The sequence below is a fragment of the Phyllostomus hastatus genome, unplaced genomic scaffold, assembly GCF_019186645.2.
Source record: "Phyllostomus hastatus isolate PE091 unplaced genomic scaffold, TTU_PhHast_1.1 phas_contig_17, whole genome shotgun sequence".
Taxonomy (NCBI): domain Eukaryota; kingdom Metazoa; phylum Chordata; class Mammalia; order Chiroptera; family Phyllostomidae; genus Phyllostomus; species Phyllostomus hastatus.
Window position 1 is genome coordinate 38043230 of NW_025333664.1, and position 26978 is coordinate 38070207.

General features: G+C 44.2%; 1 protein-coding gene across 1 annotated transcript; it reads right to left on the reverse strand.

Moving 5' to 3' along the window:
- On the reverse strand, positions 1 to 26681 carry OVOL2 (ovo like zinc finger 2). Its single transcript, XM_045833726.1, has 4 exons — positions 26156 to 26681; positions 25288 to 25490; positions 13402 to 13591; positions 1 to 663 (listed from the first exon to the last, which is right to left on the reverse strand). The coding sequence occupies exons 1-4, from the start codon at positions 26637 to 26639 to the stop codon at positions 350 to 352; spliced, it is 1191 nt and encodes a 396-aa protein (XP_045689682.1). The 5' UTR covers positions 26640 to 26681; the 3' UTR covers positions 1 to 349.
- Positions 26682 to 26978: the final 297 nt, after the last annotated feature.

The following is a 26978-nucleotide window of genomic DNA, read 5'->3' on the forward strand; positions in this document are numbered from 1 at the left end:
TAGCATTTCAAGTGGAAGTACTTTTATTTCAAGGCACCATAACATGATGGTTTCTCTAAGAACACCTCTGGCTCCATGTGTGAAAATCCTAAAAAAATAAAGAAGAGTCCTGCACAGTGACCACAGCCACCCTTTAAATTTCACTGATATGGTTGTGTTCAATAGGACATGGGTTAAAGGAGACCTGACACCACTATTACAATTGACAGTCTCAGAAGAGATCCCCCTGCTGAGGCCCCAAGAGGACAGACAGATAAACCGAACACCTGTAACTAGAAAGAGCCAGTGGGGCCCTCAAAAAAAAATCTGTGTAAACATGTCAGCACTGGCATCTTTCCCTTTCTCCTCCTCATTTCTCCTCCTCCTCACTCAGGTTGGCATTCCCTTGGAGTGTGGATGTTAGCTTGTTTTGCAAAAGGGCTGCCAGTTTTTTGGATGTTTTTTTGAGAAATGCACTGCCTGGGTGGGCACTGTTTACATGCAGGTACAGGTCCTCCTGGGTGGGGCCTGTGTAGCCACAATCTTCACAGACATAGAGTTTGTCCCGGCGTTGCTTGTAGGCATACTGTTGCTGCACCCCGTGGATTTTCTTCAGGTGGGACTCCAAGGAGCAGCGCTGGGTGAAAGCTTTGTTGCAAATGTCACATTTGTAGGGGCGAATGCCTGCAAGGGCAAAGGGCAGACACATCACTGGTTTGTCATGGCCAAGCCAGGGTCTTCCAGCTAGGCTCACCAGCAATTATCATGTATAACCCAACCACAAAACAAACAAACAAACAAACAAAAAACAACAACAAAAAACCCTATCTGATTCAAAATCAGGCAGAAGAACTGAACAGACAGTTTTCCAAAAAGGATATACAAATGGCCAACAGTTAGATGAAAAGGTGTTCAACATCAATAATCATGAGGGAAATGCAAATCACAACCACAGTGAGATACCACCTCACACCTGTCAGAATAGTTATCATCAATAAATCAATAAATCAACTAACTAGTGTTGGTGCAGATGTGGAGAAAAGAAAACTCTCGTGTGCTGTTGGTGGGATTACAAATTGATGCAGCCACTATGGAAAACAGTATGCAGGTTTCCCCAAAAATTAAAAATTGAACTACATTATGACTCAGTAATTTCACTTCTGGGTATTTATTCAAAGAAATCCAAACACTAATTCAAAAAATATATGCACCCCTATGTTCATTGCACCATTATTTACAATCCAAGATATGAAGCAACCTAAGTATCCATTGATAGTCAAATGGGTAAAGAAGTGGTGCAGCCCTGGCCAGGGTGGCTCAGCTGATTGGAGCATCATTCAGTAAACCAAAAGGTCACAGGTTTGATTCCCAGTCAGGGCACATATCTGGGTTTCAGGCTTGATTCTTAGTGGGGATGCATGCAAGAGGCAACCGACTGAGATGTTTCTTGCTCCCTCTCCTTCCCTTCCCTTCTCTTTAAATTCATTAGGCATGTGCTCAGGTGAGGATAAAAAAGAAATTAAAAAAAGAATGCAACCTTACCATATGCAACAACATGGATGAACCTAGAGGGGTATTAGGCTAAGTGAAATAAGTCAGCCCAAAAAAGACAAATATCACATGATTTCACTTATATGTGGAATCTAAAGAAAAAATAAATAAACAACAAAACAGACAGACTCATAGGTACAGAGAACAAACTGATGGCTGTCAATGGAAGGGAGATTGAGGGGCTAACTGAAAAAAGTGAAGGAAATAAGGAGTACAAATTGGTATTTAAAAAATAGTCATGGGGATGTAAATTACAGTATAGGGAATATAATCAATAACATTGTAATAACTATGCATAGTGCCAGGTGGGTTCTAGACTTATTGGGGAAACTACCTTGTAAATTATATATGTCTAATCATTATACAGTACACCTGCAACTAATATAAAATAATATTAAATGTCAACTGTCATTAAGTTTTTTTAAATTAGAAGTAGGTGTAGGGCTTCCGACCAAGATGGGGGTGTAGGTAGATACACTTTGCCTCCTCTTACAACCAAAAGAAAGAGAACAACAAATTTAAAACCAAAAAATAACAAGAACTATCAGAAAATCAAACTGTAGGGAGGTCCAACAACCAAGGAGATAAAGAAGAAACATTCATTCAGACTGATAGGAGTAGTAGAGACGGGCAGCCAGGGTGGACAGAATGTGAGGAAAGGAGGTGGATGGAGGACTGGGCAGGGGATGCAGCGAATGGTGGACTGGGCAGTCCCACGTTTGTATGTGGATAAACCAGGAGGAACAACTTGAGAGGGAGACAGACCGCACAACCCTGGGTTCCAGCACAGGGAAATAAAGCCTCAAATCCTCTGGCTGTAAAAATCTGTGGGTATGGCAGCAGCAGGAGAAACTCCCAGCCTCACAGGAGAGTTCATTGGAGATACCCACAGGCTCATAGAATATATACAAGCTCACCCACCCAGGAACTAGCACCAGAAGGGCTTGATTTGAATCTGGGTAGTGGAGGAAGTCACTGAAAACCAACTGAGAACCAAGCAAGTGGTATTGTTCCCTCTTGAGACTCTCCCCCACATAAAGTGCCACAACAAGCAGCAACCTGGGGTGCCCTGCCCTGGCAAATACCTAAGGCTCAACCCCATTCTAGGTAATAGGCACACTGAGACAAAAATATATGGCCCCAAAGAAAGAACAGATAAAAGCTCCAAAAATAAAACTAAGCAATGAAGAGATAACCAACCTATCAGATGCAGAGTTCAAAACACTGGTAATCAGGATGCTCACAGAAATGGTTGAGTATGGTTGCAAAATAGAGGAAAAAATGAAGGCTACAAAAAGTGAAATAAAGGAAAATGCACAAGGAACCAACAGTAAAGGGAAGGAAACCAGGACTCACATCAACAATTTAGAGAAGGAAGAAATAAACATTTAGCCAGAACAGAATGAAGAAACAAGAATTCAGAAAAAATGAGGAGAGGCTTAAGAACCTCCAGGACAACTTTAAATATTCCAACATCCGAATCATAGGGGTGCCAGAAGGAGAAGAGGAAGAGCAAGATACTGAAAACTTATTTAAACAAAGAATGGAGGAGAACTTCCCTAATTTGGCAAAGGAAATTGATTTCCAGGAAGTCTAGGAAGCTCAGAGAGTCCCAAAGAAGTTGGATCCAAGGAAGCACACATCAAGGCACATCATAAGTATATTACCCAAGATTAAAGATAAAGAGAATCTTAAAAGCAGCAAGAGAAAAGGAGACAGTTACCTACAAAGGAGTTCTCATAAGACTATCAGCTGATTTTTCAAAAGAAACTTTGCAGGCAAGATGGGGCTGGAAAGAAGTATTCAAAGTCATGAAAGGCAAGGACCTCATACAAGATTACTCTATCCAGCAAAGCTGTCCTTTAGAATGGAAGGGCAGATAAATTGCTTCCCAGATAAGGTCAAGTTAAATGAGTTCATCATCACTAAGCCCTTATTTTATGAAATCTTAAAGGGACTTATCTAAGAAAAACAAAGTGATCAAAAATATGAACAGTAAAATGACAACAAACACAACTATCAACAACTGAACCTAAAACAAAACAAAAACAAAAACAAACTAAGCAAACAACTAGACAGGAACAGAACCACAGAATTGGAGATCACATGGATGGTTATTAGTGGGGAAGGGGAGGGGAGAGAATGGGGGAAAAGGTACAGGGAATAAGAAGCATAAATTGTAGGTACAAAATAGACAAGGGGAGGTTAAGAATAGTGTAGGAAATGTAGAAGCCAAAGAACTTATATGTATGACCCATGGACATGAACTAAGGGAGAGGGGGAGTGAATGCTGGTGGGAGGGGGTGCAGGAAGGAGGAGAATAAAGGGGAGAAAAAAATGGGACAACTGTAATAGGATAATCAATAAAATATATATTTTTAAAAATATTTATATTAAAATATATAAATATATATGTATTTTATAAATAGTTGTATTAAAATTCACATTTAAATTGTTTTATTTTACAATAATGGAATTTATTATGATTTTATTATGCTTGCTTTAATGGATATATTTATCAAAGAGATTTTCAAAATCTTTTCACTTAACACTATTCCTGGAGTTTCTTCCATTTTGGTGCTTACAGATCGATTTCATTCCTTTTTAAGAGTATCACATAATTTTGCTGTACAGCTGTACCCAAATTCCATCTTTTCTCTGGCTCTTTTTTTTTTTTTAATTTATTTCTATTTATTTTTAGAGAGGGAAGGGAGGGAGATAGAGAGAGAGAGAGAGAGAAACATCAATGTGCGGTTGCTGGGGGTTATGGCCTGCAACCCAGGAATGTACCCTGGCTGGGAATCGAACCTGGGACACTTTGGTTCCCAGCCCGTGCTCAATCCACTGAGCTACGCCAGCCAGGGCTCTCCATCTTTTAAAACTATAGAGATTGAAGGAGTATTGCACCAGCCCACACCCTCACATCATATGCCATACTGCCTTGTACAGCTTGGTTCGAATGTTGTCCACGGACCAGTGGTCAAACTGAATCACCTGCAAGCTCACCGGAAACACAGTCTCAGGTCCCACCCAGATACACTGAGGCAAATGCAAAAGCTGTGGCTCTTCAACCCAGGAGGGTTGTCAAAACACAAGTTCGAAGCCCCACTCGTGGCTCTGGGATAAAGCTGAGACTTCATTGCTAACGTGTTTCCCAAGTGATGCTGAAGGTGCTTGTATAGAAACTTTAGCAAATTAAGTGTAAGGTAATCATGCCCCACACACCTCCCAATGTCTTCTCTTCAAGGTTAAATGCCACCAATTCCTTAATGGTGGTATGTGGATGGGATAGGGAAGCCAAGAGAGCTCCAAGAGAGTTCTGTTCATAAATATTTTTAGTGTAGATAGATGATAAAAGAAGTCAAAATGGAAATAAAAAGTTCCCCCTATTCCTGTCCAACAATCTGAACAAATCAAGTCATTTACTTTTCTTCCAATAAAGAAACACACATCATTTCCTTTAACACTCTGTGATAAAAACTGTGTTGGATCAGTGTTATGGTGAGATGTTACTCCAGCCTACTGAAGCAGAATGCAGGCCTGTATTATATTTCACACATTGTAGAAAAACTACCAAAAGTTAAAGAGACATTCTGAAATAAATTGAATGAACAAGAATTCACATCTTTGGAGCTAGCTTTCTAGAAATCTAAAGGCTATGAGACCTTTCCAAAGGAATGATATTCCCACATACATGGCAGCTGGCTCCCCGCACCTCTGGCAAATCAAGCAACAAATCTGATTTCAAACCCACAGCCCATCAAAATAGAAATTCACCCAGAGACCAGTTGCTCCTTTCAATAGTTAATGGAAAAACCTGCTTTTAAAATATCTAAACTAAGCACATGGAGAAATCAGCACACACACCAGGCTTTAACTTGGATGCAACAAACTCCAGAGTTCCTAGAAATAGATGCTTCCAAACTTACAGCAATGGCCTGGAAATGGCTGTACTACTTTGCCTGATCCCTATGCCCTGGGAGAGGCCAATATGCCAGGACCACCTCTGGTGAGCACAGGGTCTTGCTTCCTTCCTCTCTCCATTCAGTAGGTCAGCCAAAAGTGTCTTCTTTGGGAAGAGCACCCTGCAAGGCCTGCACAGCAAATGCTAGATTTCAGAGCCCTGCCTCTTCTGGACAATGAAGAGAATGGGGGTGACTACAGCATGGATGGGTTTTCCCCCCACCCCCAGGGAGGGGTGGGAATAAGCATGGCTTGGAGGAAGGGTGACTGATAGACACAGAGATGGAAAGGAAACAGTAGGCCCTGAAAACTCTAGTTATAGCAATTCTTACTTTTATAAACCTGCTTTCTCTCCCTTAAGTACCGCATTCACACCTCCGCCATTAGTGTAGGCAGACACTGTGATGTAGCAGCCCTTTGGTGACCCTTTCTGGAGTTGGGAATAAGCCTCTGCCTCCTGAAGCCTCCGTCCTCCACAGATTCACTGGTGGGAGGTAAAGGTGGCCAGACAAGTGCCCTGGTCAAGGGGAACCGATGCCAAGGCTTCCCCAACATTGTGGCTGAATCCACCTTAGTGCTTTTGAGCAAAGGCCAGTCTTGTCTATGTCTGGAGTAGGATACTGAAAAACACCATCCCTGCTCTAGGCACCATTAACCTACTGACACCTAGAGAGCAAGAGAGTTCAAGACCACTAAAAACCCAGGCATCACACATCTGCTACTCGTTAACTGAGTCAGTCCAGGGTCATATTGTTGGAAAACCTCCACAAGCTTCAGTTTTCTTACTTGTAAAATAGGGATAATATTCATACCCCTTTGTAAGGATGCTCTGAGGATTAACCGAGACATCACATGCAAAGGGATGGCACATACCATGTACTCAACACGACACAGCTGCAAGAGCTTACAGTCCAGCTCAAAATAACACAGATACACTCCATTTATAAACTGGCTGACGGGGATGTGAGCACTTAGTATTTGTCTTTAAATTGTACCTATATATATATATTTTTTATAATTGTATGCACTTTGGAATTTATTACTTATTTAACAGTAAAAAAAAGGGGTGTGGGAGGGGGTAATTTTTAAAATGGTGGTGATTAAGTGGAGAGAGGAGGGAAGAGACTTCCTTCATTGTCTTCTCTTGAATGTTGTGCCGTAGGCCTGTATTACCTAGTCCAAAAAATATTGTGTGTTGGGTTACCAAAAAGGGTTTCTCCTTTTCAAATTTGCTATTTCTACTACCAAAATCAAGCTTTAAATCATTAAAGAAAATTCTTCATTATTGGTGCCTTTTGCTTGCCTTTCTTGCTATAGCTAAGTGGTCCTTTATTGAACTTTATCCAAACATGAACGCCAGTGAGAAACTTTTTACAGGTCTCCTTTGTGGAGTGGATGCTTAGGGTGACCTCTTTGGAAGGAAATACCCATAAAAAATCATACTGTGTACCCTTTGGCCCCCCCTTCAGGAACATTATCTACAGAGAAATTACACAGGTAGGCAAATGGTATACAAAGGTATTTGTGGTACTACTGTCTGAAATTTTAAAAAAGAAATAAAAAGAAAAATGCTGAAATTGGATATAAGTGTCATCAATTGGGAACAGGGAAAATGGTGGTGCCTCCATTTTTGAAATTATGTCATAATCTCATATAAAGAAATGCTCTGACAATTAAAGAAAGTAAGGTGTGTCTACCTGTGCAGATGTGAAACAATATCCAAGATATACAGTACATTAAAAAAGCAATGTGTACTTAAAGTTTCTAAATTTTTTTTTTAAGTAGTGCTTCACTTTCAGGAGTGGAACAAAGGCATGAGGAGGGAGGCTTACTTTTTTTCTGCCATTTTTCCCTTTCATGTTACTTTTTTAGCTAAAAAATAAGTCAAAATAAAATAGAGGAGGGATGGGTTGATGAGTGAATGAGGCAATCCCACAAGACAAGCATTCAACTGGCTAGAGGTGGAGGACACTTTATTCTTTTTCCTCTATCTGTCCTGCTTCAAACTTTTCCCAATCTGCATTTTCCCCAATCCAGTCAATCCTTCCCTTTAGGCTCCAGACAAAGACACTATTGTTTCCTCTTCTTCAATCAAAATGAGATTTGTTTGCCTTGTGTCCCTCTCAATGTGGCTGAAGGAAGGTAAAATAGAAGTCATCCTAGTGGGTGGGGCAAATATTCCCCTTTGGCCATTGCTCCCTCCCTATTTCCCTGACCTCAGAATGGGAATATCCTCACCTTCTTTCTGTGGAACTCAGAAGCCTCTCCAGGAATGGCAGGAACCTTGAACCAACTCCTCGAATGCTGTCAGAGCTGTAAGGCTATAATTAACATGGCGTATATCCCCTGGCACCCTGACCTCAGAAAACTGAGCTGGAGATCCTATAGATATCTGTGTCTTTTCATCTGTTTATAGTGTCTTACACTTCCTTCCCTATAGCTTTTACATTGACTGAAGTCATTATACAAAGGAGAAAAATTAAATACTTTCAATAAACTGGACTTGTTTCATGAGCCTGGCACATCTAGTCATACTAGTAAACAGTGTCCAGACCATGGCTGACATGTGGCCCTCAATAAATGTGATTCTGTGGTTCTAACATGCTCCCAGGTGCTGCTGGTGCATGGATGACATGAATTTTGAGTATGAGGGCATAGACAGAGTGCAGAACCTGGCACAAGCAATGTTAGTAGCATTATTTTTTACTCAAATACAGATCTCCCCCCACCGAAAGAAAACCATTCCTTCAACGGATGGCTATTCTTAGAATGCATTCCAGCTGGTTCAACCTAAACACTTAAATTCTAAAGAATATTCTCTAAAAACAGGCCTATGATGGTTTTCATCGGCTGTGAACTGAACATACATTGGTTTTTAGCTCATATCTCTACTTTATCCCTCATCCATTTTGACCTGAGGTGGACCAAGAGTCATTATTCTTGGCCTCAGCAATCTGGTCACCTTAAATAGAGCAAGTCCCTTTATTATGTGTGTACCAGATGCTGTTGGTCCCCACTCCAGACCCTTATTCCAAGCCAGCACCTTGTCCCCCAGCTGTCATGTGTTTAGTGAGCTAACAGTGCCTGGCTGCTCACTTCTCCAAGGAATGGGCACTGAGTAATTGACCTCCCTGCCCAGGGAAGAGGCAGCCCTCAGCCAAAGCCTAACTGACACGATGTGGAAATGTTTATAGATTGATTGCCGATAGACAGGAAAAGGCTGTGGTGCTGTCCACACTTGGAAATCACAGCAGGATAAGGCTGGGGCTGGACTCCAGCTGAGGGCACAGTCCTGCTCCATCCTCTACCCTGCCCCATTCCCTCCTCCCTTACATATTTCTTCTGACTGCTATCTCTCAAGAAATCATTTTATAAGATTCTGCTTCTAGTGAACCCAGCCTAAGGTAATTTGTATTGAAAATAGCCATTTGTTTGCTGAAATATTTTCACAAACTGTTAGGGAGTTTTTTCTACTCTAGCTTCTCTCTTCCGATCTTGAATCAGATATCATTTGGCTAACATCCTTGTTTCCCATCTCATACACACTTCTCTGATTTACTCTTTTCTTGAGAAGTAATATCCAAAAATGATGTCTTAATCTTTTCTTTCATCTGCTTGAATATTAAGGTAAGACACTTTCAGGCTCCGGTTTCCCTGGATCTTTTCCAAGATGTTCCCATGTGTTTTGAGTCTTTCCTTAGATGCCCTGTCCCCTTAATAGTTACAGGGCACAAGAGGAGATGAGGGTGAGGGGGTGGGGAATTAATCTTGGTTCTCAGATGATCCCACTATCTTTATCTACCTCATCAATATTGTAGGTACAATCTCAGAAGGGTCCTGAGATCCCAGAGAAGTCTTTGAATCAGTTGTGGCCTGACTAATCAGACTGAGCAAACACACCCTTTGCTCAACTGTCTACTGTGTTTGTGTTAACAGTGTCCATATCTTTGCTTCTGGTCTAAATACAGCATTCACTTAATAGTCGTAAGCAAAATCCAACATTCATGTCTTAACCAAAAGCAAGACTGACACAGAATTCTGGTGACGTCACTTGGAAACAGGGAGATTGTTCCATAAACTAAAAAAAAAGTCTGAAAATCCCAAATTTTGCTCATTTTACAGATTTATCTCTTTTGCACTGAGCTCAAGAAATGGCAGGGCAGGTAGATGTCTCACACCAGAAGGCCAGGCCTGTTCCTCTAGCTCCAGGAACAGCAGCATCCCCCAGCTAATCTGCAGTAAGTCTGTGGGTCTTCTTTTTGGTTCATTATTACTTGAAGGCACATCTCCATCAGAAAATAAACCAGGGCAGGAAAAACAGGTTGAAGATATTTTCATAGTTCTATTTGTTGATCAATTTAAGAGTCAAAATTATGATTAAGATTTTTAAAAATGGTTATCTATAGATTTCAATGATCTTAATGCTGTCCAGTAGAAATTAGAATGCAAGCCACTTTGTAATTTAAAAATGTCTAGTAGCTTCATTAAAATAAGTAAAAAGAAACAGGTGAAATTAATTTTAATGATAGATTTTATCTAATCCAATATATTCAAGTATTACCATTTCAAAATGAAATTAACATTAAAATTATGATATTTTACATTAAGTTTTCAAATCCTAGTGTCTGTTTTATAGTTACAGCATGTCTCAGTAAAACTAGCCACATTGTGGCAGCTCAGCAACCACACATGGCCAATAGCTGTATAACTATTTCTCTCATGTCCCCTACCGGGGACCTGGCCTGCAACCCAGGCATGTGCCCTGATTGGGAATCAAACCTGTGACCCTTTGGTTCACAGGCCAGTGCTCAATCCACTGATCCACACCAGCCAAGGCCCAAGCCATCCCCTTTCTTGCTGACTCTGTGGACAGAGGACATCTAGACACCACTGAATGAATACACATGCTCAGGCTCCTCTGCAACCTGCAAAACCCTGGGCTAGAGTGTGTAGTTTGTACCAGGTCTGAATTTCCTTTTTTATCTCACCTTCTGGCAGAGCAAGCAGGCTTCTAGAAACTGAAATGGGGAAGGCTGATGAGGCCCCAGTCTTAGGGGTAAAGCTAAGGAAGACATTGGGAGGCAAAGGAGCAGAGAAGGGGATATAGAAGATAAAAAGAATGTGAACTTCAGAACCTACCAGTTTGGTTCTCAGCTCCACCACCTCTGGTTGTTGAGCTACCTGAACTTGTTCTCCTCATCTGTGAAGTGTTTCGGATAAGATGATAAATGCTGAGGGTCTGGTATGAAAGAAAGTGACCATTTGTGGCTTGATGCCTTGTGAGGAAGTTGGGTAACCCTTTGCAGGGTCTCCATTCTCTGCCAAGCCATTTCCCTCACTTGCTAACCCTTTTTCCTGAGAAGACACTATCAGCTACCCACCCAAATCCCCTCGGCCCACCCAACCCTCCACCCAAATCCTCTGAGCCTCCAGCTAGGTTATCTCAGGTAGTTCCTGTGGCTTCCAGCATCTCCTGCCTGAGGCTGTTCTCAAGGAAACATAACGCCTGCAAGGGGCTGGAAGTCAAGGACTGCCTATGATCTGAGGGTCCCAGAATGAACTTCCAAGCAAGAAAGGATAAGAGTTGCTAGATCAATACCCTAGCTTTCCTACTCCTGGAGCAACTCTATAGTGCATTCTACATATTTCTTCAGAGGAACTCCAGTGGAATTGAGCACCAGTTGCCCACAGTGGTAACCTGCTCATTAACTTACACTTACAGGCTGTCTTCTCCTCACTGTGCCTCCTGGGACCGTCTCCCAAATAAACTGCTTACATAGCTAACTCAGATCTAGAGTTCTTAACTACTACAGCCATGACTTAACTTTCAAATTCTTCCCTGATAGGCAGTTCGTTTCTAATATTTCCTGGTTAATTCTCCATCAATGGAGAATGCTCCCTGAGACCAGCAATGCTCCCTGAGACCCCTTCACTTTATCTTAAAGGACAAAATGGGGGAAAGTGACCCTAGAACCTCCCAGGAGAAGAAGAAATAGGGCATGCCCTCAAGGACATCCTCAGACAGAGATGAAAGACTGTGAAACTCTCCAGGACAACCAATGACAAATGACTGCATGAGTGGGCCCCAATTCCCACCAGCCCTTGGGTCAGTTCTCTATGAGCCTAGATTTGCATTACTTGACGGATCCATTCATAGCCTTGGGACCTGCCACCACCTACAGGACCATCTACTTCCCCCCTACCCTCAAAGGACCCTCCCTCACCCTGACACCCCCTAAACATTCTCTTCGCCCCAACCTGTTACCAGCCTGGCCACACAGAGGTAAACCTTCTACTAATTCACTGGTGCTAGGGGCTAAAAAAGAAGCCTTATACCCAGATTCACATTCGATCAGGTTCAAAACCAAGTGATAGCAATTTAGGCTGTTAGAAGTCATGATCTAGGTGCCTCTTGGAAGGAAGGAGATAGTGCTTTGAAGGGGGCACAAGGGAGGAGACAGTAATTTCCAGGATCTGGAAATATTCCCTTTCTTGGCCCGAGTGCTAGTTATATGGGTGTGTTCACTTTGTGAAAATTCCTAAATTTGTTGAATTATGCACTTATAATTTGTACATTTTTCTGGATGCATGTTACATTAAATATAAAATTCCATTCAGAAAAGTTTTAAAAAAGGAATAGAAAGAAAAGGAAACCTTTTAGTACACCAGCCCACCGTCTAAGGTGGAGGATACTCTCCCCAGGCTAGGGAGGCAACATATGGCCAGTACACTAAAAACAAAGAAGCATAAGGGCCATGAAAGAAATCTGAATTAGAGGATCTGAGAAGGGTCCTGTGGGCATCTGGAGGGAGCCACGGACATTTTCCCATTAAATGAGAGGGGAAACCCTAACCTCTGAAAAGGCTTCAGGGATCATGGACACAATATACAGTAAATCCTATGAGGATGTAGACAGGGTGGGTAGCAACCAGAAGGAAGCTGAATGGATTAGGATGGGATAGCCTTAAATGATATGAAATGGAATAGGATGGGATGGAATTGGGCTGGGCTGGAATAGAATGGGGATTGGAAGATGGGACCTAGATACTGAGGGGCTTTACATGAAGCCCATCAAGACCAGGAGTTTTGATTTCTTCTTGCCCAGAGTTGGAGACTTTTTTAGCAAGGAAGTGGCATCCTCAGAATTCTCCTCAAGGGATCACTCTGGCAAAAGTGTTGACCATGAACCTCAAGGAGAAACTTGGAGGCCAGCTGTTTTCTAAGATAAAATAAATGAGGCTGTCACCAACCAGAAGAGCATGGAGAAAGGCCCACGAACACCCCCAGGATTCTGTGTAATGAGCTGGAAAGGTCTCAGATTCACAGTTCATGAGAAGGGAAACTGAGGAAGGCCCAAGGGGAGGAAGACACTCACCTGCCAGGCTCAAGCAGGAGGCTCAGACAGCTCTAATTGAGTGTGCATTTTCTTTCTTTCTTTTTTTTGAGTTCTTACTAGAACATGATGCTATTTGGAGACATGCTTACTTCCCAAGAAAGGTGCATAAAAGCACAAGCAGGACCACAGGAACTACATCCCTAAAGTCAGGCAGGACTGAGGGGATCAGACTATATTTCACAGCATTGCATCACACATCACAATTCTCAGAACATCTCCAGCCAGTGACTTGTCTTAAGTTATGCTAAAACTTGTATCATTATCCCCATGTTACAGGGATGAAAACAGGCTAAGAGAGGGGGATTGCCTGGGCCAAGGTGACACAGCTGGAAGGTGGCTGAGCCAGGAGGTAAACCAAGCTGGGCTGGCCCAAATGCCCCAGAAAGATCTGCGATCTTTCCAGAAATACAACATTGTTTCATGCTGTCAACTGGTTTTTTGGTGGGGAAGAAACAGAAGGAACTATTGGTCAGAAAAACAAAACTAAAATTAAGCACACAGCCCTTCCTCACCTGTATGTGTGCGGACGTGCCTCTTTAGGTCGAAGGTGTCATTGAAGCCCTTGCCGCAGAAGGTGCACAGGTGCCTCTTCACCTGGTTGTGGCACTTAAGGTGACGATTGAGCATACGCTGTAGGCGGAAGCCCTTGCCACACAGGTCACAGCTGTGAACTGCAGAGTCACTGCATGTGCCTGTGGTGAACTGGGACAGAGAGAGAAGCTGTGAGGACCACAGTGCAGGGGAGCACATCCCAGAAGCTTACTCTGGGAGTCCACCTCCCTAAGTCTCTAGGCTTGTCCTGGCTGGGGCCTTCTGCATCCTAAAAATTCCAAGCAGGTTTTCGCTTTGAGGGAAGATGGAACAACGGACAGCTCCTCCCAACATTCATTCATTCTCCCTTTCTTCCTTAGAACAAACCTCTGATTTCTAGGAGGATACTCTGCCCCTAGGTAAACATCTTCATTTCCCAGCAAGTCATGGCTCTATGACTACCTGGCTGATGAAATGTACTCTCTCTAAGGGGAGAGGATGTTGCCCTCTCTCTCTTTACTCCTTTTTTGGACCACAAAAGGAAAGCCAGTGCTGAGGATAGAAGAGCAGAAAGAAAGGAAGAGTCTAGGTCCTGATGACATGAAACCTGTGATAGAAAGTCACCAAAGGCAGCCACAATCAATTCCTTCCTCCCCTGAGCCTGGATGCTGCTACATTCATCAAGAGATGGGTGCCATTACCTGTCCCTGTGGACCAACAGGGATGCAGAGATAATGTGTCAGTTCCAGGTATTAAGAGACCATGCAGCTTCTACATGGTCTCCCTCTAGGAAGCCAGCTGCCTTGCTACAACTCCAAGACCACCAAACTGTGAAGTCCAAGCAGCCACATGGAGAGCAAAAGGAGCCATGGAGGAGCACAGAGGTGCCAGGTATGAATAAAGCCTCACTGGACCTTCCTGCCTAGCTGTGGCTGCCACCAGCTGAGTGAGTGACCTTGAACAATACCACCTGGAGTAAAGTTGACTAGCTCAGCCATGCCCCAGTTCCTGATGCACAAAATCATGAACAAAAAAGAGATCATTTTGGGAAGTGACTTGGTAGGGATCTCACAGCTTCACTACCAGCAAAACCACAACCGAATTGCAGGCTCTGGGCTCTCACTCCAGTGTTCTCTCAGCCACGTTTGCCATCTCTAAGAAAGAAAACTGAATCTATAATTATGTGGTGAAAAACACCAGATATAATATACTCATCAAAGGTTCCTGCCCTGGCTGGTGTGGCTCATTGGATTGAGCACCAGCCTGAAGACTGAGGGGTTGCCAGTTTGATTCCAGGTTGTGGTACATGACTGGGTTGCAAGCCAGGTCCCCTGTTGGAGGTGTGTGGGAGGCAACCAATTGATTAAAAAAAAAAGTTTTCCTAGTTGCCAAATAAGATCCTTTAGAAGAATGATCCAACTGCTCTGCCAAAATTCTACTCATAAAAGAGCCTAAAAATGTATTTTCAGACTGACATTATTAGCAAGAAGAATTGGACCTTTCTTGGCTCGAAATCTTCCTAGCCTCAAATACCCTTCTCCTTTCATCCATACTGGGTGTTGCCCTCTGCTGACACCCAGTTCAACTGTTCCCTCCCTGACACAACTTCTGTAACTACTGTAGCCCCTGCCTGCACTGTTGTCTGACCCACAAGACCAGTGCCTCTCAAACCCACAGTGCACACAAATCCCCTGAGGGTCTTACTAAAATTCAGGTTCTGATTCAGAAGATCTGGTGGGGACTACACACTGCATTTCTAACCAGCTCCACTCTTGAGACATGAGGCTGGAGCACTGGCCCTCATGCAGTTCAGTACTTCATTCCACCTCACTCCAGAGGGTTCTTTTACACAAAAATGTTTCCTCAGAGTTCATCAGTTGTCTTTAACTAAGTGCCCCGAGTCAGCAAGTGTTTGCGCACATTCCTGCCCCTCAAGCCCAGACTCGGGTCAGTGCACATTCAGAAAGTGTTGATGGGCAGTGGGTTCACAGGTGGCAAGATACAAAGAGATACAAAGAGACCTGAAGGATGCACAAAACTCCAGAATTGGATTTTCCAGTTAACCTCCTCTGTACCAGTTCTTCCTTATCTGCTCAGAGCTTCATTTGTCTCAGCTGACTGCCTGGTGCCTGATCTGTAACAGTCCCTGTGCTCAGAGCTGTAGGGAGTACAGTCACCAGGATGACTCATCCCCAAGAAACTGCCAGTCTAATGGGGGAGCAGATCAGTCAACAGGCCATTGACATTTGGGAAGCCCAGGTGCAATGTGCACTTTGAAGGGGCACCTACCCCTGACATAGGGCAAGAGGGAAGGTACCTCTAGAGGAAGTGAGCTCCTCAGCCAGGCAAAAGTAAGGAGAAAGAGAGGAGGAATGGCAAAGAATATTCCAGGAGAGGGTGGCAGGAAACAGGGGGACTGTATGTGTTTTCACATGGCTAGCCTAAGCCCCAGGAAAGCAGTTAATGAACAGACCTATGATAGCAAAGAAGGGCAGGGTCTCCCTTAGGGCTTTACCTTGGGGGGAGGTAAGCTTGACTCTGTTCAAAGGAGGTGGAGGGACACTGAAAAGAAGACAGGTACAGGGGCTGAGTATGATGACTCAGATAGGTGGCTGTCCTAGGTTCCCAACTGCCTCACACCCCACCTCTGCCATGTATTTCCCAGAGGGATAGGACCTGGCATTCAGCCTCAGGGAGACCCAGCTGTGGTCAAGGCTTTTGTATTCCCATCACCAGGACAGGTCATGGTCTCCTCCTTGTTGGTCAGTCCTCATTCTGGTTCGGCCTCCCTTGAAGAGATGTGAGAAGACTAATGATGGCCCACATCTTGGCAAACTGAGTTTTTGAGCTTCTCAAGGCCTAGGCTTTACAGGGTAAAAGTCATTTGAGAGGGAGTGAAGGGCTAATAAAATAGAATATAGATAAGTGACCCTGCTAAGTCTGATTAAAAACATGTAGACAGCTATAATCATCTCTTGAAAGTCCTGTAGAATGTGCCTGAGGACTCACAAACTACAGTTCAAAACTGACTTCTTGTTTACTTTAATCATTTTGGTAAATTCCTATTTTTTAAATGCTTAGCATGTAATATAGATGCCTTCTAATGTAGTGCAGGATGAAATATATCAAATAACTGGTGTTATTTTTGTTTGAAAAAAATAAAATCTCAAAGGGAAGAAGGATGGGAGATTAGTGACAATTTAAGCAAGTCCAGGGCCAGTGGATCATCTGACAAAGATACAGAAAACTCTTTTTTTATAAAGATTTTATTTATTAATTTTTTTAGAGAGGGAAGGAAGGGAGAAAGAGAGAGAGAGAGAGAAACATGAATGTGCAGTTGCTGGGGGCCGTGGCCTGCAACCCATGTGCCCTGACTGGGAATCGAACCTGCAATGCCTGATTCGCAGCCCGCACTCAATCCACTGAGCTACGCCAGCCAGGGCCAGAAAACTCTTTAACATGGGGAGAAAATGACAGTGGGGAGAGGGGATGAAGAATGAGAGCACCCTATTCCCAAGGAGAGCTTTCCTCTACTTTACTTGGAGTCAAAATAGAAGTTCTTGGAATATGCCTCAGCAAAGGCAATTTTTCCATTTCTCCTCCTTCTTATACACCCTCATTACACAGTGTGGAAAACTGAGCACAAAGTGGCTCATTTAGGGAATTCTCCTACAGTACATCCTCTGATTCATGAAGTGTTACTTGCCACCTACACACATCTATGGCCAATCTAGCTACCACACATTAAATTATATTTGAAGCTTTAAGAGAGCCTTGTTGAAACAAGATGTAAGGCTAATTAAATGGCAAGAGATTATGGCTGATGAAGCCAGATTCTGTCATACTAGTTCACTTCTCAGAAAAGAATGAATGGACCTGTGTAGAATAAATTCCTACATGTGATATTTATCCCACAGAGTGAATTTCACATGCTACTTGCCTTGAAATGTGGTCTATAATAGTGAAAGCCTGGAAACCACCTATATGTCTATCAATAGAAACTTGTTTTTTTTTTAATAGAACCATTTAACCAAAATAGATGGAAAAAGAAAGGAGTTTCAATTGTCAGCCATGTGAGTGAGCCCTCTTGGATGTCCAGCCCAGTCAAAACCCTCAGAAGAGTCCAGCCCCCACTGTCATCTGACTGCAATAGCAAGAGAAGCCCCAAGGAAGACCCACCCAGCAGAGATGAGTCATTGCGCAGAACTAGAAGATATAACGATACATTATATTAAGGTACTAAATTTGGGGTTATTTGTGAAGCAGCAATAAAGTGGAATAGTAACACATGCATCACATCCTCTCCACAACACCAGACCTGCCACATTTCTGCACGTTCTAACTCAACATGTGCTACATAACACAGAAGACACATCTGATGCCTGGAATAACATCCTGTGAGCCAAAGGACCAGCAATCCCTCCCAGGACACATCTCTGCCCACTAGGCCATCTTTACCATGTTTACACAGGTTTATAGCTAACACTATACCTCTTAAGGTTTCAAAATAGGGTTAACTGATTGTACCTTATTACTGTATTCTGCAAGTAGTAGGCCAAAACTAGTTATACCTTAGTCATTGTAGCTACACAATGAGAGTGGAATGTTGAGACAGAAATGCTGAGGATCAAATAAAAACCTAGACCTGGTTAGTTGTGTGATGTCATGTAATATCCCCAGGCCATAATTTCCCACATGTAAAAATAACAAAAGGGAATTAGATGAGCTCTTCAGTAGAATAAGAAGCTAAGAGTAGAGTCTGTTTTCCAACTTCCTAAGATCAAATCCAGTTCTGCCACTTACAGACTGTGGGATGTAGGCAAGTTATTTAACCTCTCTAAACTTTAATTTCATCACCAGTAAAATGTGGACAATAGTGAGTTGCCTCTTGGGATTATTAACAAATTAAATAAGAAAAGCTACTTAAAAAGAAGTGATGGATAAGTCCTAACTCTTATAGTTAGACCAGCTCCAAAATTTTGTGATCCTAACTAAAAGTCAATTGGTCAAACCCCCTTGTTTATCCATTTAGCTTTTGAATTTGTCTCTCTCTGATGAAAGAAAAAGGGGATTAACTTTCAGTGTAAGCCACAAATCCCCAGTCCTTCATTTGAAACCGAGGTCCAAAAAGCTCCAAAAACTGACATCTCTCCCATCTCCTTTGGCACTAAAATCTGACCCAAGCAGACATGGAGCTACAAACAGACTTTGTCCTATTTGGTATCAATATTCATGTGCTTTAATTCAGAAATTATTCATGTGTTTAATTACAGGGTACTGCTCCAGACCTGCCAGGGGTGGTATTTACACCATGTTACCTTTTGAAAAGCTTAAGAGTCTCACCCTTGACTGAAATTAACACTTTGAATGAAGTGAAAAAGCTACCATGGAGGGTGGGAGATGACGAGTATGAAGACTAACTTAGGTCAAGAAAAATGAAGACAGAGCAAGCGATTCTCCATCCCCATAGCTGGCACTATCTTGCTTGCTGTCCTGTTTTCTACAGTATCTCAGCTTTCACACAAAGTTCCCCTCTAGTTTTTCTAAAGCACAGGCTTCTGCCCCAGAAACAAACCATCATTGTATCAGTGCTGCTGAAAACTATAGGAACATTTGGGGAGGTAGGGACTTCTTTGCCTGGCCCCGTGACCAACTTCAAAGCTGGCTAAGGTCACTTACCTGTCAAACTTCTACAGTAAAAATAAAAAAGCCTTTATTTTCTCTTGATGCTTCTACCAAACAAATTTGTTAAAATTAATGGTCCTGTTTTCTATAGGAGGGTACTGTGACTCCAGGCTACCTTCCAATAGTCAAATGGACAAGATTTCCACTGACACATTTTATGCTGGAGTGCTCAAAACAGATTTCCCCAATTCCTTTGAGGAAAAAAATTTCCTTTCAGGTTTCATGTACCATTTTCTTAGGCTTCACCACTCCACTATATGGCAATGGAGAACCTTCTCAAATGCAGAGATGATGACAGGAATATATCCTTATAATACAGAAAAAAACTGAGGCTCAAAGAGCTGTAAACTGTCCATGGCCATATGACTTACAGGCACTCGGACTGAGATTTTGAATGTGGTTTGTCTGCCAAACTTGTGCCTACAGTTGAACTGTAGGGGAGAGGGAGGGAAGAACCCTGTTGTTGGCCTCATACAGTGAGAAACAGCTTCAAATTTCTTTATGTCAGATTGTCAATGCTAATGGCTAAAGTGTTAAAGATACCTCCCACGATGCAATACAATAAAGTTAAAAGAATAAGAATCCTTGGTTTGGGCTTTGCCACTAACAACTGTGAGGAATTCAGCAAAACCTTTCTACTTTTTACCCTTTTCCCATTCAAAATAAGGAGACTGGCCCACATAAGCTTTAAAGGTCCCTGTGATAGATACTATGGATACTCACTGAGCCTCTATTCCTACTTTTCTGCTAAGTCTTCCTGTACTGCAGAGGCCAGTAAAATAGAAAGTTCATTTCCCAGACTCCTAGCTGTAGCCCAGTAGGTATTTGGATTCCACCAACTACATGAATTATCAGATTTAAATTTGGCCCTGGGTTAAAGGAATAGGGGCATGTGGCAATTGTTTTGCACTCTGCATTAGCAGAAGCATCACACTGCATGAGCAGGCAGCCATAGAGGCAGAAGTTGCAGCTCCCTAGATTGCACATTTCTGCAGTGCAGCTCAGCCTGGTCTTTCGTTAGTCCATCTAGTGGCCTATAATTAACCATTCTATGCTTAAGCTACCTACAGTGGATTCTGTTTTCTGTAACTAAACCCACACAGTCCCTTCTAACAGTAAAAACCCACTTCATTATATTCATATTAAAAGCTGATGCAGTTAATATGTTTTATTCTCCTATTCCTTGTTTTTTTGCCTTTAAATGAAACTTTTTTGAGATCCATTCTAAGCATTTCCCCCAGATCTCCCTTTTCTTTTTGTTTCCTATTTTCCTCCAAATGTTATCACTTACATCTATAGACTGTTGACTCCTTCTTCCCTGCCTGTCCTTCTGTTCTGTGTTGACGTATGTCCCCCTATGAGTCAGGCACTGCTGTGCCAGGTGCTGAAGAGACAAGCCCAATAGGGCTTTCTCCCTGCCTTTGGTGTTTTGAGATCAAGAGGAGTCAGGTCAGCCAAATGTACAGTTAAGGAGATGATCAGTGTCCTACAATGGAGGCAGGAAGAGAGGCATCCAGTTCTGTCTTGGGAAACGGAAGACAAGTAGGGATAGTGCTTATGTTCCCTTCCAAATAGCAAATGGATGTGTTTTTATAAAATACTTAAATCCATGATTCACAACAATATTTAAAAATAAACCAATTGGCCACCACTAGAGAATTCTGGTAAACCAACTGATTATCCTGAAAACTAGTAAATAAAGGGAATCTTATTTTACCTTTCCTAAATGAACTGTCTCACTGGGAAACCAAATAGTAGAGAATGGGAAGTATCTCCCTATAGAAGAATTTCAGCAATCCCTTAATAAATAAGGGACAGAATTAACATATTACTGTTCTGCAAACCCTAATAACCTAAAACATTTAGACCTTGAGTATCAATAGTTGCTACCATCACAAAGAGACAACCAAACATTATGTACCTCTTGATGGAAATAGATACCACCCACTGTGACAGATTTTAGCTAAAATAAACCCAATCAAGCATCTAGTTATCCAATAGAACTTTCTGTGATGACAGGTATGTTCTAATCTGCATTGTATAATACAGCAGGCACTAATCACACATGGCTACTGAGCACTTGAAATATGGATCATGCAACTAAAGAATTTAATTTTTAGTTTAATTTAATGTAAATTAAAGTAGTTACATGTGACTATGGCTACCATTTTGGAGAGTGCAGCTACAGATCCAACTACCATTTAAAGAAAACCTAGGGGAGTAAAAAGTGTTAGACACCACAGTGATGCATTCTGCAAAATCCAGATTGCTGGAAACTCTGCAAAACAAATTAGCCATCTCTTCAGCAATTAACTAAGACAGAGGGAGAAAAATATATATAAATTAAAATACTTGAAAGACATATCAATCAATTACAATGTGTGGACATTATGTGGACCTGATTCAGTAAAGTGAAAAAAAAAGTATGCATTTATGAGACAATTAGTAATGTGAACAGTATTGTTAATATGAATAGAATAATGTATTTTGGTTCTTTATCTATTAGAGATACATTCTAAAATATTATGATGGCTGAAATTCGTCTCAAAATAGTACCAGGGGGTGGATGGGGGAAAGATGGGCAGGACTGGCCATGGGTTCATTGTTATTGGAGCCAGGTGACAGGTACTCTGCTTTTGAAAATCATAATAAAAAATGATGGAGCAAGAAAAAGACTACTCCACATTCACACATCCATCACTACTAGAAACTCAGCCTATGGAGTCAGGTAAAAGGCCAAGAATACTTTTGAAGGAATTCTAAACTCAATTCTTTTGAAGAACACTTGGGAAAAACCCAAAGAAGAGAGAAAAGAATGGGATGAGGTAAGAAGACATTCACTTCCTGATCCACACTTACACCTGAGACACACCAGCCACTCTGAGTCAAGAATAAATAACATCAGTCAACTAAATAACTTAACTCCAGAAATACTTTGTTTCTGATAAGCTTTGTAAGGACAATGGTGATTGAGGTTGGAGGGGGGTGTCTCTACCCCACAGCTGCAGACCTGCAAGTGAGGCCAGCATAAAAGGGACTTAAAGTGACCTAAACCTCTGGCATGAATATTTTCCCAGAGGTACATCAACTCCCCACTGCAATCTGTTTTATAAATTACAGAATCCTCAGCAGTAAAGAAACAATTTTATAACCTACCCTAAGGCACGTGGTCAAAAGATAGCTAGGCTAGGAAAAAGCACTTCTTAACTGGCACCTATGACTCCTCTCCAGATCAGCACAATCTGGTTAGCAAATCCCTTATCCCTACTGTAGGCAACAAAATACTGCTATAAGTCATTGTTGGCTAACCCCCTATTGGGCAGTATATACATGCACAAAAAATTTTAAACATTTTTGCACCCATTAGCTCCTTCAATTTACACAACATTTCTGAGAGGCTAATTCTATTACGTCTCCATTTTACACATCAGTTAACTGAGACCCAGAACAGGTCGCAAATCCTGAACCACAGCTGATAAGATACACCTAACTGAGGTTTTCCTCCTCAAAAACCTTTCAGAGCCCCTCCCCCACCCCAAGGGAACTTCCACACTCCTTAGCTTAGCTCTTTACCATCCCACCCTGTACTAATTACATTTTGAGCTTCTCCAACTTTCTCTGATCCTAGCAGTTTCTCACCACAGCCACCATAGCAGAGTTGTTTCCTTACTCAAGTTTTGGGCTGTGCCCATACCACCTTAAGGGGAAAAGCCTGCTTCTCCTCTTCTCCATAGGCCTCAAATCCACACTAAAAAACCTTGCTCCACTCAGAATTTATCACATCTTTGCTTGTGCTTCTGCATTAGCATTCACATTCCCACAGTACAGTTAATAAATATTTGAGTCTTCCCACCAGCCCAAATCATTCTAGCTAGAGTTCCTGGATCCCTACACCTTCCACTCTTAACATATTTATCCTCACAACTCTATAACTATCATTATTATCCCCTTTTTAAAGACAAGGAAACTGAGGCCCAAAGGGATTAGCAATTTGCCCAAGGTTACACAGCTAAGAAGTGACCAAGCCAGAGCCCAGAGGCTTAAGAATTACTGTCCAAAGATTCTGGAACACGAAGGTGGGAGAATTTTTATCTCCCAACTGCCTGGTACACAGCAGGTACTCCATACTGTTAGACGGGATGTTGCTTCTCTCTGCAGGTCATACTTGCCCTTCCTCTGGACCTAGTGGCCAAATGCAAAGTGTCCTCAAGTCATTGAAAATAAGTCATTAAAATAATGTATCATCTATGGGCCTCATCCTTGAGAAGCTTTTGACATCTTCTGGTCAGAATACTAATGCTTTGCATAGAACTCTAGAGTTACAGAACATGGTAAATCATGAGCAATTTGGCCTGTCAGTTGAAAATGGACAATATCACAATTAATAATTCTGGAGGCTCAAAGCATCTTAACACCAAGATGTCTCCTATTTGTGGGTGAAAGCTGAGAGGGAGGGGGAACCTGACTGTCCTCCTCAGTAAACTGTGTTAACAGTTGAGGGGCAAAATCTATGCTCCACCCCCATCCCTGGGAAAGCACATAGGCAGGAATCAATGAAATAAAATCGGTTTATTCATTCCCTTAAGTCAGGGATCCAAGGGCGTTGTTTGCCTGGGGTAGCAAAGAAAGCGCTTTGATTTTTTCCTCTACCACTTTCTCTAGAGGGTAAATCTGGGCATCCAAGGGCAAACTGTCTACAATCCATTTCAAAACAACGTGGCAATTGTCCTTCCATCCTGGTGATAAATATGCAAGTAGGACACTAGAATTTCCTGGAGGGTAGAACTACCAGCCTCAGGCAAACTGAGCCCTCCCACTTAACCCCATCTGGTCCACAAAAACCTCAGGCTAGCTGACTTTGAATCTCAGCAGAACCCTTAACACTAAATAGCATGCCTTAGCCGGGACATCCTCTAAAGATGTCTTCCCTAAGGATTCCAGCTCTGGCCTCTAGCCTCAATTCATAACCAAATGAACTCCAGCCCACCTCCAGCCAAGCCCTAGGTGCAAGGAATCAGAACTATGCCTAGGGTTTCTCCCAGGAAAAGTAACGGAGACTTTCCTAAAACACAGCAAACACTAGGTATCTTCCCCAACCGGGCCCCCCCCCCGCCCCCGGCCAAGCCCTTGGAGCCAGAAGTTATGCATAGGGGAGAGCCAGCCACTGGAGGGGAAAGTAGCAGAAGCTTTCCCAATCGGTAGCAAACGCTAGGGTTCCTCCTCATCCTCCCCCGCCCCCTCCCGCAATCCCCGGCAGTGGGACTGAAGGAACGCCCAAGAATTATCACCTACACCGAGGGCCTTCTGGCTCATCCGGCTAGGAACTGGGTTTATGTGATTCTTAAAACACCACTCCCTGACTCCATCTGGCTGTGCGTGGAATGGGATTCCTTAACCTAGGGGGTAGCGGATACCTTTGAGCAGGCAATAATGGAAGCAAAGGTGGGCTTCCAGATAAGATATAACCTACAAGACTGGGGGTGGGGGGCGACAGGAGGAGACTGAAGCGTGATGACAGAGGGGTACAAACTCTCCAACCCACTGGGACGCGGCACTGAGGCAATTTGCAGTTGAACTCGTTTATTCATTATTTTAATTCAAGAAAATTTGAGAGACGGAACAAATTTAAAGTGCCCAACATAGACCTCTTTTCTAACGGGCACTCACTCCATAATTGGCACTGGGAATCACTGTCATTGTGAGAGGTCCACTGTGTGCCCAACTGCCACCACTGTCTCCAAAACTCAAGAAAGGGTATGATGTTCAGAAGCCACGTAGCGCTCGACATTGTGCCTCAGCGGGTGGAGTTCCGGGTGTCTGGATCTCTCCTTTCCAACCACTGAAACCCCGGCGGCCTAATTATTCCTAGCGCCTTGCACATTGAATGGGAGGAAGTTTCGCCCGAGCCTTTCAGGTAGTTCCAGAGGCCACCAGGTGCACTGTGACCACTCGGGAAGCTTGCCACTGGGGCCTAGCGGCGCAGTCCTCTGGCTCCCTATCAGCGGGAGCACCCGGGGAGGTGTCCTGGCCACCGCCCAGGGGCAAGTGCAGGAACTGCGCTGCGGGTGAGCTGCGTGCCTCTGTGCCCGCAGAGGCGTGACGCGTACGCGGACGCGTCAGGGAAGGGCGCCCCACGCCAGGGTGTGGTGCAGGTGGCGGCTGGGGCAGAGTAGGCACCGTACCTTGATTTTCGACCTGGCGACCGGGCGCTGCTTCGCCGCCAGGTGTCCACCGTGGCTCTCTGCGTCTCCAGGCGCCAGGATTTCGTGCTCGGGGGCGCGAGGGGAAGAATTGCTCTCGGTGCTTCCAGGCTCCCCGGCGCTGCTGCTGCCACCGTCGCTGCGGCAGTCCTCCGGGGGGTCGCAGGACAGACGGCCCAAGCCCACTGCGGAGTGAGGGAGTGAGGGGCCGAGCCGTAACATGCAGACACGCGGCGTCAGGCCCCGGCGCCCGTGTTAGTTTGACCTTCGGGCGGGGCCACTGCCGCCCTGCCCCGAACCTGGGCATTTCGCCAAGTGGGCAACGCCGAGGGGTAGGCGAGTGAACCCACGGCTCAGCCTCACGAGTGAGCTCGGGGTTCTAGGGGCCGATCCTCAGTCCCCGTCCTCGAGCCCATGAGGAACTGAGGAACTCCCCCGCACCAAGTTTCCTCTCCCTGGGTTGGGAGTGGAGGGGTCTGGCACCTACCCACCCAGCCCCAGAGGGGGGAACACGGATCCTGTGCAACCCCATGACGACGTGGACTGGAGGTAGCCTCTACTGGCCTTCAAGCCCACCCCCTTCCTGGGCCACCTGGGCCCAGGTTGCAGCCAACGGTCCAGCGGCCGGGCAATTAGAGACACCCATTAGGGGGAAAGGGGAGCACGATGCCCCGGTGTTCCCAGCCTCTCACTCCCGGTCTTTGCGCGCCTCAGAGATGTCCTACTACCCACTGGAAGAGAAGCAGGGGTTGGGGAGTCCAGCCCCAGCCAGTGAGCAGCGGGGACCCGGTCACCTCTGCCTGCACCCCAAGAGCCCCGCGCCCAGGCCCTGCCCCCGCGCCGTGCTCACCTGGGATGTAGGTGTCTGCCCTTTCCTCGTCCGGGAGCTCATTCCAGTTGCGGACCGAGACCCCCGGGCTCCTCCTCTTTACCAGGAAGACTTTGGGCATTGCGGGGCCCCTCCCCAGACTGCAGCCCCCTCTTCCCGGCTGCTCCCCCCTATGGGCGGCGGCGATGGCTGGGTCCCCGGCTTCTGGCGGCCAGAGCCCACCTTCCCGCCTAGCTGGCCTCTCCCTCCGCCCCCTGCCGCAGCGGGGCCCCGGCCTCTCTCGCGAACTTCGGGAGACTCCCAGCTTCCAGGCTCGGCGACACCTATGTCTTAAACCGTGGGTGAGACCACACCAAGGAAAAAGTTTCATAAGGTGGAATAGAAAAGGCACCAGGAAACTTGGGAGTGAGCATGCGCCCTGCAACATAACGGTGTCAACAAGCTCGCTACCTGTCCGACCGGTTCCGGCGGCCGCAGCTGCTTGTTCCAGCCCTTCCTTAGGCATGAATGTTTGCAAAAGAATTTACGTCTGATTCTCCCCCTCCCCTTTTTTTAAAAAAGAAGAACGTTTTTTGATCAATCCCCAGTGCCATTCCCCATCGCAAATGCCTCGTGCGCGAACTCTCAGGTAACCCCCAGGTCAGTTTCCCATCCCTCCTGAGAGCTGGGTCCTCTTGGGAATGCCCTCCCCCACCGCCCCCCGAGAGTTTTTTGTCTCCCACAAGCAAGTCAGAAAATGGCTCAGTTCCTCTGGACCTTGTGGCTCGTTCCCGGGGCTTGTTGAAATCTTGGCGGGCAGAAGGGAGAGGTTGTGGGGAGAGGCCCCGGGACGGTGATCTGGTAA

What these genes read in the sequence shown, in the direction of transcription:
- OVOL2 (XM_045833726.1), bottom strand. Translation starts at nt 26,639, where the DNA reads ATGCCTAAGGAAGGGCTGGAACAAGCAGCTGCGGCCGCCGGAACCGGT. An exon ending in TCGCCAGGTCGAAAATCAAG is followed by an intron (nt 13,592 to 25,287) that starts GTACGGTGCCTA and finishes TCTCTGTCCCAG; the next exon opens with TTCACCACAGGCACATGCAG. An exon ending in GCACGTCCGCACACATACAG is followed by an intron (nt 664 to 13,401) that starts GTGAGGAAGGGC and finishes TTGCCCTTGCAG; the next exon opens with GCATTCGCCCCTACAAATGT.